The following is a 16932-nucleotide window of genomic DNA, read 5'->3' on the forward strand; positions in this document are numbered from 1 at the left end:
TGACCACCCATCTTACCTTTCTAGGGCCCGTTGTCTTCCTCCTCAACGGGCTTTACGGCTAGTTCTTAATAAAACACCTGGATTATTGAGCTGTCTATTTTGTCCCCCCCCCCCCCTTTTTTAAGCACAAATTTAATCCACGTACAAGCTTGCATACTACTTCAAAAAGGTACACACATGAAACAAACATCTGTGCTTTGGCAGGCATGAATACTTACCAGCAGAACACAGAGCACATGCTTCTATTATTTATTGTTACACTAAAATACCCCCCCCATTTATTAAGCACAAATTTAATCCACGTACAAGCTTGCATACTACTTCAAAAAGGTACACACATGAAACAAACATCTGTGCTTTGGCAGGCATGAATACTTACCAGCAGAACACAGAGCACATGCTTCTATTATTTATTGTTACACTAAAATATTTCCATGCCAGCTCAAAAGGCTGTTAAGAACACAAGACACTTGGGGATTGTGGATCTCTGCTGTTTTCCTAGCAGCGGAAGACACGAGCTCTCTGTGAGCTTAACAGCCAAAAATGGCAAGTGGTAGGAAGAACTTCTACAACAGACATCTGAAAGAAAGAGATAGCCATACATACAGTTCCTGATCTTATGTCTAGCTATTGTCTTAAAAACAACTTTCCAAGTTAATACAGCCCACTTAGTTAAACCTGAATTTGTGCTAAACTTACTTCAATACACTATCAGCAAAAAATCTTCAGTAACTTCCTTAAGTATTTCTGTAATATAATCAAGCCATTATTTCATTATATTCATTATTTGCCACTCACCTTAAATGAAGAGGTGGATGTTGCAGAATATCCACTTGCTCCAGACACAAGAGACACCATAGAGCCATGGCGCCGTAAGCTTGATTCTGATCCATAGCCAGATTCAGTCTACAGAAAACAACACATGCATTAATTATGAAACACGGAGGCAAATACATATAAAAGGTTTTCCAACACTGATTCATATTATTCCCCTTCTTTTGAGAAAGGTAGTCAAAACAAATACTACCAGAAAGATACCTGGAGAGAGAAAGAGAGAGAGAAAAAGAAAAAGATTTTTTTTCTTTAGTTCAGCCAATGAAAAATCAATTACAGAAGGAAGTTCCTTCTAGCACACAGTGTTCCAAAGTAACCAAGAAGCCAGAGAAAGTTACCAGCAAGTGTTATTTCCTCCATTTCCTTCTCTTCTCCTCACTCACAGTTCTGGCTTCTGCCTCGTCTCCTCCACCCCCCCGTCCGCCACAACTGTTGCTCAATTGATGGGTTTATAAATTCTCTGCTGCCCCAATTCACCGACTTTGATCTGCTCAACAGATCTTCTACTCAACAAAGATGACTGCAGGCTTAGGGATGCCAGCCTCCAGGTGGGACTTGGGGATTCCCCAGAATTACAGCTCATCTCCAGGCTACAGAGATCAGTTCCCCTGGAGAAAATGAATGCTTTAGAGGGTGGGACTCTATGGCATTGTACTCCACTGAGGTCCCTGTCCCTCCTAGGCTCCATCCCCAATTCCAAAGCTCCAGGAGTTCCCCACTCTGGATCTTGGCAACCCTACCCCCCATCCCCTGCTGGGGGGACCTGGCAACCCTATTGCAGATCTAGCAATAAGCAACCAGAAGATGCGAGACTCTGCGGATTCAGTGAAGAAGGATTTGTGATGGACCAATACTGTATGTGCATGTTCAAGGAAAACCTGGCCATAACAATGAAGTTCCACACTGTCTCTTACGTCAAATATTTTTAGTATTACATAAGAAATTTGTAAATGTTATTCATTTAGGAATTATCAGTTTGCCGCCCTCCATGAATAAGCAAATGATCTCTAAATGTATGTAGCCAGTCTGTGTTATTTCAAGAGGATGACAATTCAAGGTAAAGTAGGTTTCTTGAAAGTGTGTACCACAGGAATATTTGGATTCACTTTATGATGAACTTGTGTTATGCAAGTGAACACTAACAAATTTTGAGAGTTTTTAAAAAATGGCTGCCTATAACTTAACAGGAACCATATTTAAGATCACGCACATAAGAACTACTATCAACAGTATCTCAAAATAACAAGAAATGGATGGCAATCACATACAATTACAAACTCTGCCTTGAAAAGTTTCCAACACAACATAAGCTGATAAATGTGCATTAGAGAAAGAGGGGTTAATGTAAAAAATGTTATTAAAATATACCTAGCAAGTACAAAGTAGTCAGCTTTTGAAAAGAACTCTAGGAAAAATAAATGTTTGATTCAAAGACTGCTTCAGTCAAAGTGCTTCCACGTGCTAAAAACTGCTGAAGCCTTTATCTACTAGAAGAATGAGAGAACCAGGGAAAGGATTTAAAAAAATGGTTAGCTAACTGCATAAAGATGCACACAATGAAGTTTCATGTGGGCATGTTAGATGGTGGTGCAATACATAAGACACCAGAGAGAGTTGGTGTTAATTCAGCATCAGAGTAACTGCACTCAGCACATTCAGTCGGAATAGCCAACCAATAAGTCTTTTGTTTTACCTGCATCTTCTAGATCTTCAGACTTAACTAGTCACTATCATTGTACTGATGCTGGTTACAGCTCGTATGCATATGTAACAAGGGTCCTTCCATTTCCATATACACCCCCCCTTAAAGTAGTACTATCAACTGATAAACTTTATTTATTTATTTGATTTCTATCCCGCCCTCCCCCCAAGCAGGCTCAGAGCAAATTACATTCACACAGGAGTCATAACAATGACAATATATAAATTAAACAGTTAAAATGTTATCCATATCAATTAAAAGCAACAACAAACAGTGATCAGAGTGGGAAAACCTCAATAAAGATTGGGCTATTAAAAAGCCAGCATTGTCAGCATTGTGAAGGGAGTAGATTTTGATGTCTGTCGCCTCATCCAAAAGACCAGTGGAACAGCTCTATTTCACAGGCCCTGTGGAATTGTAATAAATGTCTGTCGCCTCATCCAAAAGACCGGTGGAACAGCTCCATTTTACAGGCCCTGCGGAATTGTAATTCTGCAGGGCCCTGTTCTCAACCTGTTCCACCAGGTTGGGGCCAGGGCAGAAAAGGTCTTGGCCCTAGTCGAGGCTAACTGGACATCCTTGAGGCTGGGGACAACTAGAAGATGTTGGTCAGTTGAGTGCAATGCTCTGCGAGGCACATATGGGAAGAGATGGTCCCGAAGATATGCAGATCCCCGGCCACATAGGGCTTTAAAGGTTAACACCAGAACCTTGAACTGGATCCGGTACTCTATTGGCAGCCAGTGCAATTGGCGCAGCATCTGCTATATGCGAGTCCGCACAGGCATCGCCATCAGCACATGTGCCACTGCATTCTGCACAGAGAAAACTTATGCACAGACACAACATGGGACAGAGACAGTACTGGTCGCTCTCACGGATGACCTCCGGAGACATCTGGATCAGGGCGGGACGGCAGTGCTGCTGTTGTTAGACCTGTCGGCGGCGTTCGACATGGTTGACCATCAGCTGCTTGCCCACCGCCTCACCGACATGGGAATTCAGGGGCTTGCCTTCCAATGGCTTGTCTCCTTTCTCCAAGGTCCGAAGGCAACCCACTAGTGTGCGGTGTGCCCCAAGGGGCTGTGCTCTCCCCGATGTTAACATCTATATGCGCCCCCTTGCGCAGATTGCCTGGAGGCATGGGCTGGGCTGTCACCAATATACGGATGACACCCAGCTCTATCTGATGTTGGGCGGTCAGTCTGACTCTACCCCGGAAGATCTGGACCGGGCGTTGCAGGATGTGGCTGGATGGCTTAGACTGAGTCGATTGAAATTGAATCTGACGAAGACGGAGGTCCTGTGCCTGAATCGGAGTGGTACGAGGGTAGGGATCCCACTCCCAGCCTTCGGTGGGGCACCGCTGGTGCCAGCTCCGAGGGTCAGGAGTTTGGGAGTGCTCCTGGATGCTTCCTTAACAATGGAGGCCCAGGTACCAGCCGCTGCCAAGGCAGCCTTTTACCATCTTTGGCTGATTAGGCAGTTGGTTTCCTTCCTCGAACGCAATGATCTGGCCGCAGTGATCCATGCTATGGTCACCTTGAGGTTGGACTACTGCAATGCTCTCTAGATAGGGCTGCCCTTGGTGCAACTCCGGAAGCTGCAGCTGGTTCAGAATGCAGCGGCCAGGCTGTTGATGGGTCTCCCCAGGTGGGAGCACATCCAGCCTGTGCTTAAGACTCTGCACTGGGGTCCCAATAGCATTTCGGATTCGTTTCAAGGTGCTGGTTTTGACGTTTAAAGCCCTTTATAGTCAGGGACTGGCCTACCTGAGGGACCGCCTTTCCCCATATGTTCCCCAGAGAGCACTGCGATCAGGACCCAAAACTGCCTGGACCTCCCTGGCCCAAAGGAAGTCAGGTTGATGGCAACCAGGACTAAGGCTTTTTCGTTTGTAGCTCCGTCCTATTGGAGCGAGCTTCCTGCCGAGATCAGGGCCCTGCGGGACTTGTCACAATTCCGCAGGGCCGTGAAAACAGAACTTTTTAGGCAGGCGTTCTGCTAGGAGTGACGTCCTACCAGCAGTGCCCTATGTGAACTCCAATCCAACATGACCTAGCGCGGTGGCACCGCTGAATGTATCCCTAAACTGCACTTTATTTTTATTGCCATCGAATGAATGACTTATATTGACTTGTTTATGTTTTTAAATGATGTATTTTATTCTATTACTGTAAAATGTATATTGCTTACCAGTTTTTGGAAGCCGCCCTGAGCCTGCCTGGCGGGGAGGGCGGGGTAAAAGTGAAATAAATAAATAAATAAACAAAGAACTATTTAATTCTACTCAGGAGTTGCAATAAAGACCATGTTTCTCTTTTGTAGCCACCAAGCAACACCCATAAGAGACTAGGTGCAAACCTAAGCAGAGCTAAATCCTTTTAAGCCCATCACTGTCAATTGGCTCAGAAGGGGGCAGCTCTGTTTAGGATTGCACTGTAAACTGTGCAATGCTGATATCTGCATACTTCCAGACAACAGTGGCAACTGCGCAGACAGAAGTATGCAAGAAACCTCAATCAGTAGCCTGGGACTGAGAAAAGAACGTCACAGAAGAACACAGAGAAAAGCAAAGAATATCATTTTTGAAACCAGTGCATAGATGAATGTACCAGAATCAATGGTATGTACAAAATGCATGCAAAAAAGGAGAACAACAATGACATACATACATACACATCATGCAAAGCCCCACCATTTTATTACTGCAACATCTAAGCCAGCACGGATCCCTGCTGTACTTTTTATGTCTCCCAGAGCAGATCATTAGCTATTCACTGCAGAAATAACTCCATTAAAATAGAGATGAAGGTCATTGATATAAGCTTCTTCCACCCAAGTATAAATATTTCAGCCACCATAAAAAAACACCCATGCAGCCACAGTCTACTCCATAGAAAAGCAGACAGTTACTGTTCTGAAATTAAAGAATTCGCTTACTGTTGTAGCAATCAATATGTGACAGTAAACACTAATGCCAATTACCATGCCGAACATCCAGAAGCAATTTCACAGATATGGGGTGTAGCCTCAAAGCTACACTCAGAACTGACATTGTAAGCACACTGCAACATTTTCACCAGGTTTTTGCATCTCTGGACAGACTCCATTATTCCTTTCCAAAAGCTGTCTCATAGATCAACAGACAGAGGTGGAAAAACTCCACATGATCCTTATGAAATATTTTGTTGGCTCAGGCGAAGGTGTCCATCGGCAGCAAAACACATCATTAAAGAAGCAGCACTCAGCAAACACAAAAGCTAAGTCAAATCAAGCCTTATGTGCTTAGTCAACTGTCAGAGAAGGATTTCCTTACGTAGGTCAATAATGCTTCAGAGAAAAGCACAGGCTCATGGGAAGCATCACTGCTTACACAAGGAACATCTCCTACTCTATGGGTTTCCCGTATGAGAAAATTTTATTTTAACCCCTTGTGGAACTGAACACTCACACTGAAAGACATTTTTTCCTAACTTATACTATACAGCTTAACAGCTATAGAAAGTAAGCACCTTATCTTTTATAATAAAACCATACCTAGGAATGAGAACATATGCTTACGAATAGTGATCACAGTTTGTCTGCAAAGTTGGTACATGTGAAATACTACTTATTTAAGCAATTTTATGCCACTTCTCCCAAAAGGCCTACAGCTACATATAGTGGCTACAGGGGAAATATGCTGCATGGAAAGCAGTTTGTGATCACGAAACGATAGGGGATGTTCTGGAAAAATTAAAGCTTCAGAGCTATCTCTCACTCTCTTCAACTCAAAGTCTCCACTAGGTGGAGTCTGGTGATTTCTTCTTAGAGATTTAGTAGCGTAATCTTTATATCAGGACCAACTAAACGCAGATCTCAAGATGTGCCCAAGCAAATGGGATCAGGAACTGAAAATATGGCTAGTCTCCCTTTGAGAATTAACAGCCAATAGTAATCAGATGTTTCCTCAGTATTAGTTGGAACACAATGGTCCCTTGTAAAGCAGAGGGCAGTTTAAAAAGGTAGTCTTTATATTAAGAAAACTGGGGATTAAAGGCTAGAAATAAAGGGAACACACATGCCTTACAGCACTTCAGAAGCCTTGCTTGGTTCAACTGCTATATTTCTCCTGCCAGCTAAATTATTCTGAAGCATTAGAGCCAGTACTCAGCTGTTTTGAGGCTAATATTGGGTCTACATCTGATTTTATCTAATTTGTAATAAATACATGTATTTTGATATATTTGATAATATTTATATTATATGTTTCATTGCTAGTATTTGGCCCTTATATTTCTAGTAATTAACCTTTTGGTTTCTTAATTCAACTTGTTTCTCTTCCCCCCTTTTTGTTCCTGGTTGCTATATTTCTCATGCCAGCTAAATTATTCTGAAGCCAGCACTCAGCTGGGATACAATAAATAATACTGGTAATAATTATTGTAATTATATATACAGTGCTAGTATAGATGGTGTTCTACAGAGCTTCACTACCAAAATACATAGGTCCTTGTCTCCAAAGACTTTCACCACTACTATACCTAAATAAACAAAAACAATCTGTGGCCCATACCAATCACAAAAGCAGCACCACATCACTGACAGGTTAGTCAGCATTCTCAATAATTCTTAGCTATGAAGAAAAATATTATTAAGAAAATGCCCCCCCCTCCGTTGAGGATTAAGCTTGCTAGACAGAAAAAATGTTCAGAGTTAGTTAAGGGGTGGAGAGAAAGAGGTGAGGGCTGGGGAAATTAGATTTATTAAATTCCTGAGAGCTTTTCTCCTGCAGTAGATTTGCCCAGATGTTGACAGAAGTTGGTTTGCCCTACAGCAGGGGCACTGGACATCTGTATTTAAAGATTGTGCTACAATAGCTGGGGTGATTTCCCACAAGCGCTGCTCCCTGCTCACTCTTCTCTTTGGCCCGGTGGTACGTGTCAATTTCACACAAGCTGCTGCACGACCGCATTTTGCCCCGCAGCTCTGTGCGATTTCCCCCGCGTCTACTCAATCCTGTTTTTTGAGGATTGAGTAGACGCGGGGGAAATCGCACAAAGCTGCGGGGCAAAAACTCGGCCGCGCAGCAGCTTGTGGGAAATCACCCTTGGTTGAGTATGACAGCAGAGTTTTAGGAGATGATATCTGGAGCAGCTGTTTGACCCCTCTTTTGGGGGGAGGTTTTTTTAAAAAGAATTTTCCCTTCCTTTCTTCCATCACAGTAAAACAAGAATTGCGTGCTTTCTCTCTCAAAATAGAGAAACTGTTGCTAGGGATGTGCACTCGGATATTTCAAGGGTGAAAATATACTTTAAAAATAACTTATTAGTATTTTTCTGGTATACTCCAGTTAGCTGAAGCATTATTTGGGGTTCCTGAATTCTGGATACGGATTCCTGATAAATCCCCAAGATATTTCTGAATATTTGGGACCTCCATTTTAAGGCTCCCAGGCCTGTTTTTGTTCCATTTCTCAGGGTACCCTGGCAACAGGGGGGAGAGGAGAGGGAGACAACCATTATAGGCAATAGGATTAGCTGACAGATGGAGCGCTACCTCTCATATCCTTCGGGCTCTGAGCATGGGCAAAAGAGGATAAAGAGCAGGACTGCCTCCATTTCAGAGCTAGATTTCTCAGAGTGCTATTAGTGCTGCTGCTTTGGATTTACCTGCTCACTGCATGGGGAGACCTTTGTTCTGTCTGTGGGCTGGGCAATCTTTATGACCAGTGATTTCGGGAGGGGTGTTGAAAGACTTGAGTCAGACTGAGGTGATGAGAGAGGAGGTCCTACAGTTGATAGACAACTTAAAAACTGATAAATCACCAAGCCCAGATGGCATACATCCAAATGTAAACTTGTGGATCTCCTGACAAAAATATGTAATCTTTCATTAAAATCTGTCTCCATTCCGGAGGACTGGAAGGTAGCTAATGTCACTCCTATCTTTAAAAAGGGTTCCAGAGGAGCTGTAGGAAATTACAGGCCAGTCAGTCTGTTGATACCAGGTAAATTGGTGGAAACCATTATTAAGGAAAGAATTAGTAGGCACATAGATGAACAAAACCTACTGAGGCACACTCAGCATGGGTTCTGTAAGGGAAGATCTTGTCTACTAACCTGTTAGTGTTCTTTGAGGGTGTGAACAAACATGTGGACAAGGGGGACCCAATAGATGTTGTTTACCTTGACTTCCAGAAACCTTTTGATAAAGTTCCTCATCAAAGGCTAGTAAGTAAGCTCAATAGTCATGGGATAAAAGGGCAAGTCCTTTTGTGGATCAAAAACTGGCTAATTAATAGGAAACAGAGAGTATAAATGGGCAATTTTCACAGTGGAGGGTGGTAAGCAGTGGGGTACTGGGTCTGATGCTTTTTAACTTCTTCATTAATGATTGGGAGTTGGGAGTAAGCAGTACAGTGGCTAAATTTGCATATGACACTAAATTGTTCAGGGTGGTGAAAACCAGGGAGGATTGTGAGGCACTCCAAAGGGATCAGTCAAGGATGGGCAAGTGGGCGTCAACGTGGCAAATGGGGTTCAGTGTACAAACTGATGCACTTTGGGGCCAAAAAGCCTAACTATAAATACATGTTGATGGGGTCTGAACTGGCAAAGTCTGACCAAAAGAGAGATCATGGAGTCGTAGTAGATAACTCACTGAAAATGTTGAGACAGTGTGAAACTGCAATTAAAAAGGCCAATGCTATGCTGGGGATTATTAGGAAGGGAATTGAAAACAAACCAGCCAGTATCATAATGCCCCTGTATAAATCAGTGGTGCAACCTAATTTGGAATACTGTGCACAGTTCTGGTCACCACACCTCAAAAAGGATATTACAGCATTGGAAAAAGTGCAGAAAATGGCAACTAGAATGATAAAAGGGTTGGAACAGTTTCCCTATGAAGAAAGGTTAAAGTGCTTGGGACTCTTTAGCTTGGAGAAATGATGACTGAGGGGTGACAGTGGGAGGGCTTCTAATGTCCTGGCCCCACTGGTGGACCTCCTGATGGCACTGGTATTTCTGGCCACTGTGTGATACAGAGTGTTGGACTGGATGGGCCATTGGCCTGATCCAACATTGGCATCTCTTATGTTCTTATGACATGATTGAGGTTTACAAGATTAGAGCAGGTAGAGAAAGAAGTGCGTTTCTCCCTTTCTCACAATACAAGAACTCGTGGACACTCAATGAAATTGCTGAGCAGTTGGGTTAGAACAGATAAAAGGAAGTATTTCTTCACCCAAAGAAACACATGGAATTCACTGCCACAGGAGGTGGTGGTGGCTACAAGCATGGACGGCTTCAAGAGGGAATTGGATAAACATATGGAACAGAGGTCCATCAGTGGCTATTAGCCACAAGGTATAATAGGAACTCTCAGTCTGGGGCAAGTGATGCTCTGTCTTCTTGGTGCTTTGGGGGGGGGGGCAACAGTGGGAGGGCTTCTAGTGTCCTGGCCCCACTGGTCGACCTCCTGATAGCACCTGGTATTTTTGGCCACTATGTGACAGAGTGCTGGACTGGACGAGCCATTGGCCTGTTCCAACATTGGCTTCTCTTATGTTCTTAATTTGTTTCAAAATATTGTTTCAAAATATTATTTCAATTTTTTTCTGTTTTTTGTTTTTACCTGGGGTGGGTTGTAGTGGAGGGAAACAGTTTTCCTCACCATTTTGGTGGCTTTCCCTCCACCTGCTCAGGCCTGCCCTACAGCAACTCTTCACCATCCCCTCCTCTAACTTCACAAGGCTCTTCTTCATTGATGCTGCCCCACTTCCCCCACTTCCAACTTTTCTGACTCAGTGGCAAGAGGAAGAGGAGTCTGAGTGGTGTTTTGGGCTGAACTTGGAAGATGAGAGTCTTCTGGTCTTGAGTTCACCCCAGGAACCCAGAGGGTGCTGAAGGAACCAAAGGAGAGACTGGGTGCCCCTCCTCCTGTTCCTCCAGAGTCCATCAGGCCTTCCAAGGACAGGGAGGAAGAGTGGCTCGAGGTGCTGCAAGAGGAAAAGATGGAAGTGCATCCCCAAGTCCTGCCACCTCAAACTTTCTCTCTCAGGCATCTCCTTGTGCCCCCCCCTCCAACACAGAGTGTCTGCCCCTCACAGGAGGTGGATCTGGTGGTGCCTGCAGCAGCTTGGCAGCATGGGTGCCCCTATTCCTCAGTGGTCTGGAAGCACTTCTAGTGAATGGAGGATCTCTGTTTCACACAGTGCCAGTTGTGTAGGGCTAGGATCAATCCAGGGAAAGTGCTGGTTCACATCTTGATGACTAGGCTTGATGACTGGGCTCAGGAACTACCTGAAAATAGGTGGTGCTTCTCAAGTGGGACAGAGAAGCTGGTCGAGTGGCTGTGCAGCCACGAGCCAACCAAGGGGGAGTCTCTCTGCAACCTTCTGTGATACTCTGCCCTCTAGGTCTCCTATAGGGAAGGGTACAAAAAGGCTTAGCCAATTAGGGTGCCAAGGGGTGGGAGGCAGAGGGCAGAGCAGGGAAGAGGGTCACTTGGTTCACTGGAGAATTTATCACTCTAGATGGAAAGCCCTTTTCTTCTGTTGTGGATGTAAGGTTCTGCAGGCTGCTTCAAGATGCCTATTCCTGGTACATGACTCTCCTTGCCTAAGCTGAGCAGGATTGTGATGCCCTCCCTGGTTAGCACTGCCATGGAACATATGAAGGCACAATTGTTCAATGCTCATGGGAGAACTGTGTACTTCACATCCAACATTTGGACCTGCCCCCAGGTGTAGCATGCGTAACTCTGACTGACAGCACACCAAGGATATTCTGAGTGGAGGTGGGACATCCAGTGTGAAACAGGGAGAAAAAGGACACTGAGCCAGCTATTGCCAGGTTTTGTTCCATGGTGAAGTACTGGATGAGGCACGCATGGTGACCAACATGTCCATCACCATCAAGAAGCAGTTAGTGCCATGGATAGGCAGGGATAAGGATCATGGAGGATAAGTCTATCAATGGCTACTAGCCATGCTGACTGAGGGAAACCACCACATTCAGAGGCACTAAACCTCTGAATCGTAGAGCCAGGAGGCAAAACCAGGGGAAGGTTTCAGTCTCTATGCTCTGTTGTTGGCCCTGGTTGGCTCCTGTGTGAGACAGGATGTTTGACCAGATGGACCACTGGTCTGATCCAGCAGGGCTCTTCTTATGTTCTTATGATGGCTGGTGACTGATGGCAATGCAAATATTAGGACAGTGGCACAGGCTGTGGGTCTGAGGGTGCATTTACTGTGTGGCCCACCTCCTTCACCCGTCGAAGGATGCCCAGGATTTGTGTTCTACAAAAAATTCCACAATGAACACTGACGTGATTTCCAGCATCAGCTTCAGACTTGCTGGAATCTCACAAATCACTTCTTGCTCAGTGTGAAGGCTACTCATTAGCTGAACCAGAAGCAGGTACTGATGGGCAGCGCCATCACCTGATCAGTGATGTCAGCATTCACTGGAAACTCCACCATGCTTGACCTAACCAATCTGACCTCGGAGATCAACACTTGTGTGTGGGGAGAGAGCATTCAGCAACAAGCAACAGCTGACTCTGTCCCAAACTGTGGATGCCCTTATGCCATTTAAGGAGTTTTCACCAAAGTGCTCTTTTCTGACATGGCAAGCTTGGGTCTCATCACTCCCTCGATCCAAATGCTTCAGGGAAAGATGGCCATCTTTCTGGACCCAGGAACAGGACGTGTAGGCACTGTTCCAGGAGTGTATGCACTGATGCAGCGGCTGCAAGAAGGCATCATGTTTTGCCTAGAACCTCTCACCAAGCAGAAGGTCTACATTTTGGCAACCATGTCTGACCTGGGCATCAAGAGCAGCCTTGTCAAGTGGGGTGGCCAGCTCATTCAGTGGAGAGATGAGCTCTCCCATCAAGTGAAGCATTTGCAGGCCGAGAAGGGCACACTACTTCCAGCAGAAGAGGAGGTGGTGGAAAAGCAGCTCTCCTGATCCCCTTCTGGGCAGGGTTCCCCATGACCCCTCCTGAGATGTCCATGGAAACTGAGGGCATCAGGGAGGCAGTTGGCACCACTGGGAAAATAGGGCACATGAGCCATGCTTCAGCGGACACAACTGCAAGGGACTACCTAGCTGAGCCCTACAACTTGTGCCCAAAGCAGCTTACATCATTGTCTTCTCCTCCATTTTGTCCTCACAACAATACTGTGAGATAGGTTAAGCTCAGAAAGTGTGACTGGCCCAAGGTCACCCAGCAAGTTTCCATGGCAGAGTGGGGATTCAAACCTGGGCCACCCAGATGCTTGTCCAACATTAACCACTACACCACACTGGCTCTCAGAACACATCCAGAACTACATTGTTTTTTCTAATTTTCCCCCAAGATGCCACTAAGCTTTTCCTTCACAACAATGGATTTTGTACTCTCAGTACAGAATCATAGAATCAAAGAGTTGGAAGGGGCCATACAGGTCATCTAGTCCAACCCGCTGCTCAATGCAGGATCAACCTAGAGCATGCCCTGACAAGTGTTTGTCCAGTTGCTGCTTAAAGACTGCCAGTGAGGGGACGTTCACTACCTCCCTAGGCAGCTGATTCCACTGTTACACAACTAAAAGGTTTTTCCTAAGATCCCGCTGGTACCTTCCCGTCCTTAATTTAAACCCATTATTGCGAGTCCTATCCTCTGCTGCCAACAGAAATAGCTCCCTCCTCTCCTCTAAGTTATGCCCTCCACATAACTCTTCTGATTAAAGCAGAAAAGCTCACTGAACAGCTACAAAGCTGCAGCAGGCTGACAAGCTGCTCATGAGGTTAAAAATTTGTAGGCATCAATCCTAGAGACCAAAAACGTGAATTCCAAGACTACAGGCACCTGTGAATTATAACTACCCTTGTTGGGTGTGGATACATATTTGTGTAACTGGCTGGTCTGGAATGGAATAGTCTGGTTCCTTTTCTGATAGCTGAATGTGGTAGTTTAACCCTACTGGGCAAAGCACTTCTTAATTTCTAAGTTCCAGGCAAGAAACATGGGAAGAAGACTGTGCGCAATTAATTATTCGTACCAATATTCTGTTCTCAATAAAACAAAATTGCTATAACCTTTCCCATCTTTGCCAAGTGCTACCCTAAGTGCACGACACACTGGGCCATGGAAGTCTGACTGAGTACCCCACTCCTGCAGCACACAAAAGGAAAATACTACAGCTTTACTACAGGAAACCTTAATAATCTTATGAAGGAAAATGAAAAGCAGCCTCTCAAGCAAACAGACTTGCACTGGCAGTGCACTTGATGCTCTAGAATGTCAGCACATCACTACAAAATGCCCTTTGCATGCTTTTAGAATCCAATTCCCCTTACATATAACTCTATGCAATGTCATTTTCTTACACAGGAACACATGAAAATTTCCTGCTATGGAAATATTTGTCTATTTAGACCTTATGACTAAATATTACCCTCTGATGACACAACTACAAAATCAAAGTGAAACAGCCTGTCAGGGATTACATGCAACAAACATTAGTGGCCACTAGATGGAGGCAATTAAAACGTTTAAGACCTGCTTGGGGTTACTATTGGTCAAAGTCCAACAGTAACCTTTATCCTGCTTCCATTACATTCCAGTTATTCTGCATTTAATGTTTTCAAGGTAACCTAATTTTGAATAATTAGAGGTCTGCCTTCAGCAGTAAATCCTGTACTGTTTTAGGTTTCTTAACCCAAAATCATAAATCACACTTGCAATCAAGATTTTGTTTTTGAAGAGAGTTTCAGGCCTAAACATTTCATGGTAAAACTTGCACACGAAGCTGCAGTGAGTTTAATGCCCATTACAAGTGGTAAGGAAAAAAACCTTAAACTTGAAGAGGTCAATGATACTTGTCCTAAACACATGAACTCAACTCATTGGTCTTAATATCTCAAAACAGTTGAGGATGGTCATCATATTTTGTGGATTTGGCAACCACATGATATGGGCACAGAAAATGTAACTAGGCTCCAAGACCTGCAGGCCTGAGAAACGTAGCTGTCTTTTATAATGGATTGCGGGGTTGTGAACAGGCACGTAAAAAAGATGCCTGGTAAAATTTCAGAAGCTGTAGAGTTAGTCGTGAGGGATTCTATGCCCTGTATAGCTCTTTGCCCATATATATATAAGCAGTGAAAGCAGATTAGACATAGCAAATGTTTGTATTGAATCCACTGTTTTGTGTATTTATGCTGTATAGTACTTTGGATACTAACAGGCTAAATGAATTACAAATAAAATTTAGAAATATGCTTTACTCGACAAAGTCAGCTGTTCTAGGCACAGATATGGGATATTTAAAAACTGAACATTAAAAAGAGAGCTGGTATACACACCTGAATACAGTACAATCAGAAAATTACCTGCCTCAATTCAAGGTCCAAGGACAAAGAATTTCAACAGCTGAACTCCTTTAAATACATATCCGGTTTCAGCCAGTGTTATGTGCACTTCCATAACAAGAATGTATTTATTTCAACAGCAATTAGAAACTCTCTAGTGTTGGTAGCAACCACCATGAATAGCCCTATCTATAAGAATCAGCTGAGAAAAATAATAATTTCTCATAGGGTTCATGCACTAAAATCCCCCCACCTCACTATGCAGTCATGAGTCTTTTGGACACACCTTTAAGGGGCTGAAATCACATTGCACTCATGTGTAACAGAGCTCCAGTTACCCTAAAGAAACAACAAAATAGCCTTTCCAAAGAGAGGATTGAGAGCCAAGAAGCAACTGCAGGAGGTGTTTAACCCTTTGCCTGCTCCACAGTGCATGTCTTTCTGAGAAGCTTTGTCCTACCCCTTTTCTGGCACAGCCTGGTTGAAACACATCTGAAACTCTGGGGCAAGAATAGTTGTTTGGGGGAATCTGCAATGGTACACCCTTCCTGTCCTGCTGCAACTCCATTTTAAATTCCCCTTTCCCAAAGAGCTTTGCTTTTTTAAAAGGTGGCAAGCCCCCTCAAGAGACACAATCAACAGAACCACTAACAAAGGTATCTGGGTTAATGTTTTTCAGTAATGCTGTACAAGCAGCCAATTTCAGCACAGGACTTAGACAAAAAGTGATCCTGTTACTGTTATCTGTAATATTTACAGAGAAGAGGAACAAGTAGCTCTAATTATTCTATATATATTTGCATGAATGAGGGTATCTTTCTAGTAAGAAGGTTTTCCTTAACAAACCGGAAGATAAAACTTGAAATACTTCATGACTCCACTCTGCATGGCTTTTCACTTCAGGAAATAATTGAGAAGAATAAAATGTGGTTTAAACATACAAAGGTGGCTGCTTAATTATCTCCATTAATTCCCAGCATTCAAGAATATGTTGAAGAAATTTAGTGTGAACAGAACTGCTTACAGGTATGGGCCACAATGGTCAGTAGCCATTTCTGGATTCACAGCAGCATTTTCCCCATCTGCTGACATATTTAGAGGTTTATCCATAATACGTATCTTAACGAAAAAAATAGCATGTCCTGGTATTATTGCTGAGAAAAGATTATGCCCCTCCCCTCCAACTTGCCTTCTCATTATGGAAAGTTTGAGGCACCAGCTTGCTTACTTGGAATGGTTACTTCGGAGTGGTTCATACACTCATATATATGGATAATTGGCTAAGCCTTTTTGTACTACGGAAGATGTGCTTCAAAAGCAGTGTCAAGGACTGTAGCAAAGTCATCCCCCCCACTTAACAGCAGCATTTTGTTGAAAGATTTACCACCAAGTTAGGTAATTTCTTGGTTACTTATGTACAAGATTCTGTAGGTCTTGCCAGAATACACTGTTCTACCCAACTATGTAAAAAGGTATACCAAAAAATGCAGTAACTCCCAGGATTACAACAAGAACCTGTGGAGTCATGGAAGTATTTCAGCATGTCTTTTCAGATTGTATTTTATACCTGATGATCCAGCTAGGCCAGTGCAGGGTTACACTCATTCATTAGAAGGCCATTTTAATGCTGCTTATTATTCATGCTACAGTGACATTTATTGCTCAACACTACCCTTCATTGAAGCAGAAGAACCTATAGCAGTGCTTAGTATACTCATGAGCTAGAATCCAAAGAGGAACTATAGCCGTGCCAAGACCTTGACTGTGTCTAGTGAAACTCCCCCCTCCCTTTTGAATGGCACATATGAAATGAAACATTTCAAAATCTTCTGAGATTCAAGAGATGTTTTGATACATGGTTGGCTTGGCCTGCCCTTCAAAAACCATAAGACCAAAACCCTGTATAGCATGCAAAAACAAATTTATGGCTTTGGGGGGAAAATTCACCTTCCCAACTTAAAATTATTCAAACTGACAAATGTACCAACATACACAATTTTTAAATAGTGCATACTTATTTGGGTTCTCTTTACCCAATTTTAACAGGCA

At 43.6% G+C, this 16932-nt stretch overlaps 1 protein-coding gene across 3 annotated transcripts in view; it reads right to left on the bottom strand.

The window, feature by feature from the left end:
* Window positions 1-16932, bottom strand: part of COL4A3BP (collagen, type IV, alpha 3 (Goodpasture antigen) binding protein) — a 112524-nt gene that overhangs the window by 52660 nt on the left and 42932 nt on the right. For all 3 annotated transcript variants that reach the window (XM_015420311.1, XM_015420296.1, XM_015420304.1), the window contains exon 4: window positions 799-906. In XM_015420311.1, coding sequence (XP_015275797.1) covers window positions 799-906 — 108 coding nt within the window. The remainder of the gene's footprint in view (window positions 1-798; window positions 907-16932) is intronic.

The sequence above is a fragment of the Gekko japonicus genome, unplaced genomic scaffold, assembly GCF_001447785.1.
Source record: "Gekko japonicus isolate JY-2015 unplaced genomic scaffold, Gekko_japonicus_V1.1 scaffold412, whole genome shotgun sequence".
Taxonomy (NCBI): Eukaryota; Metazoa; Chordata; class Lepidosauria; order Squamata; family Gekkonidae; genus Gekko; species Gekko japonicus.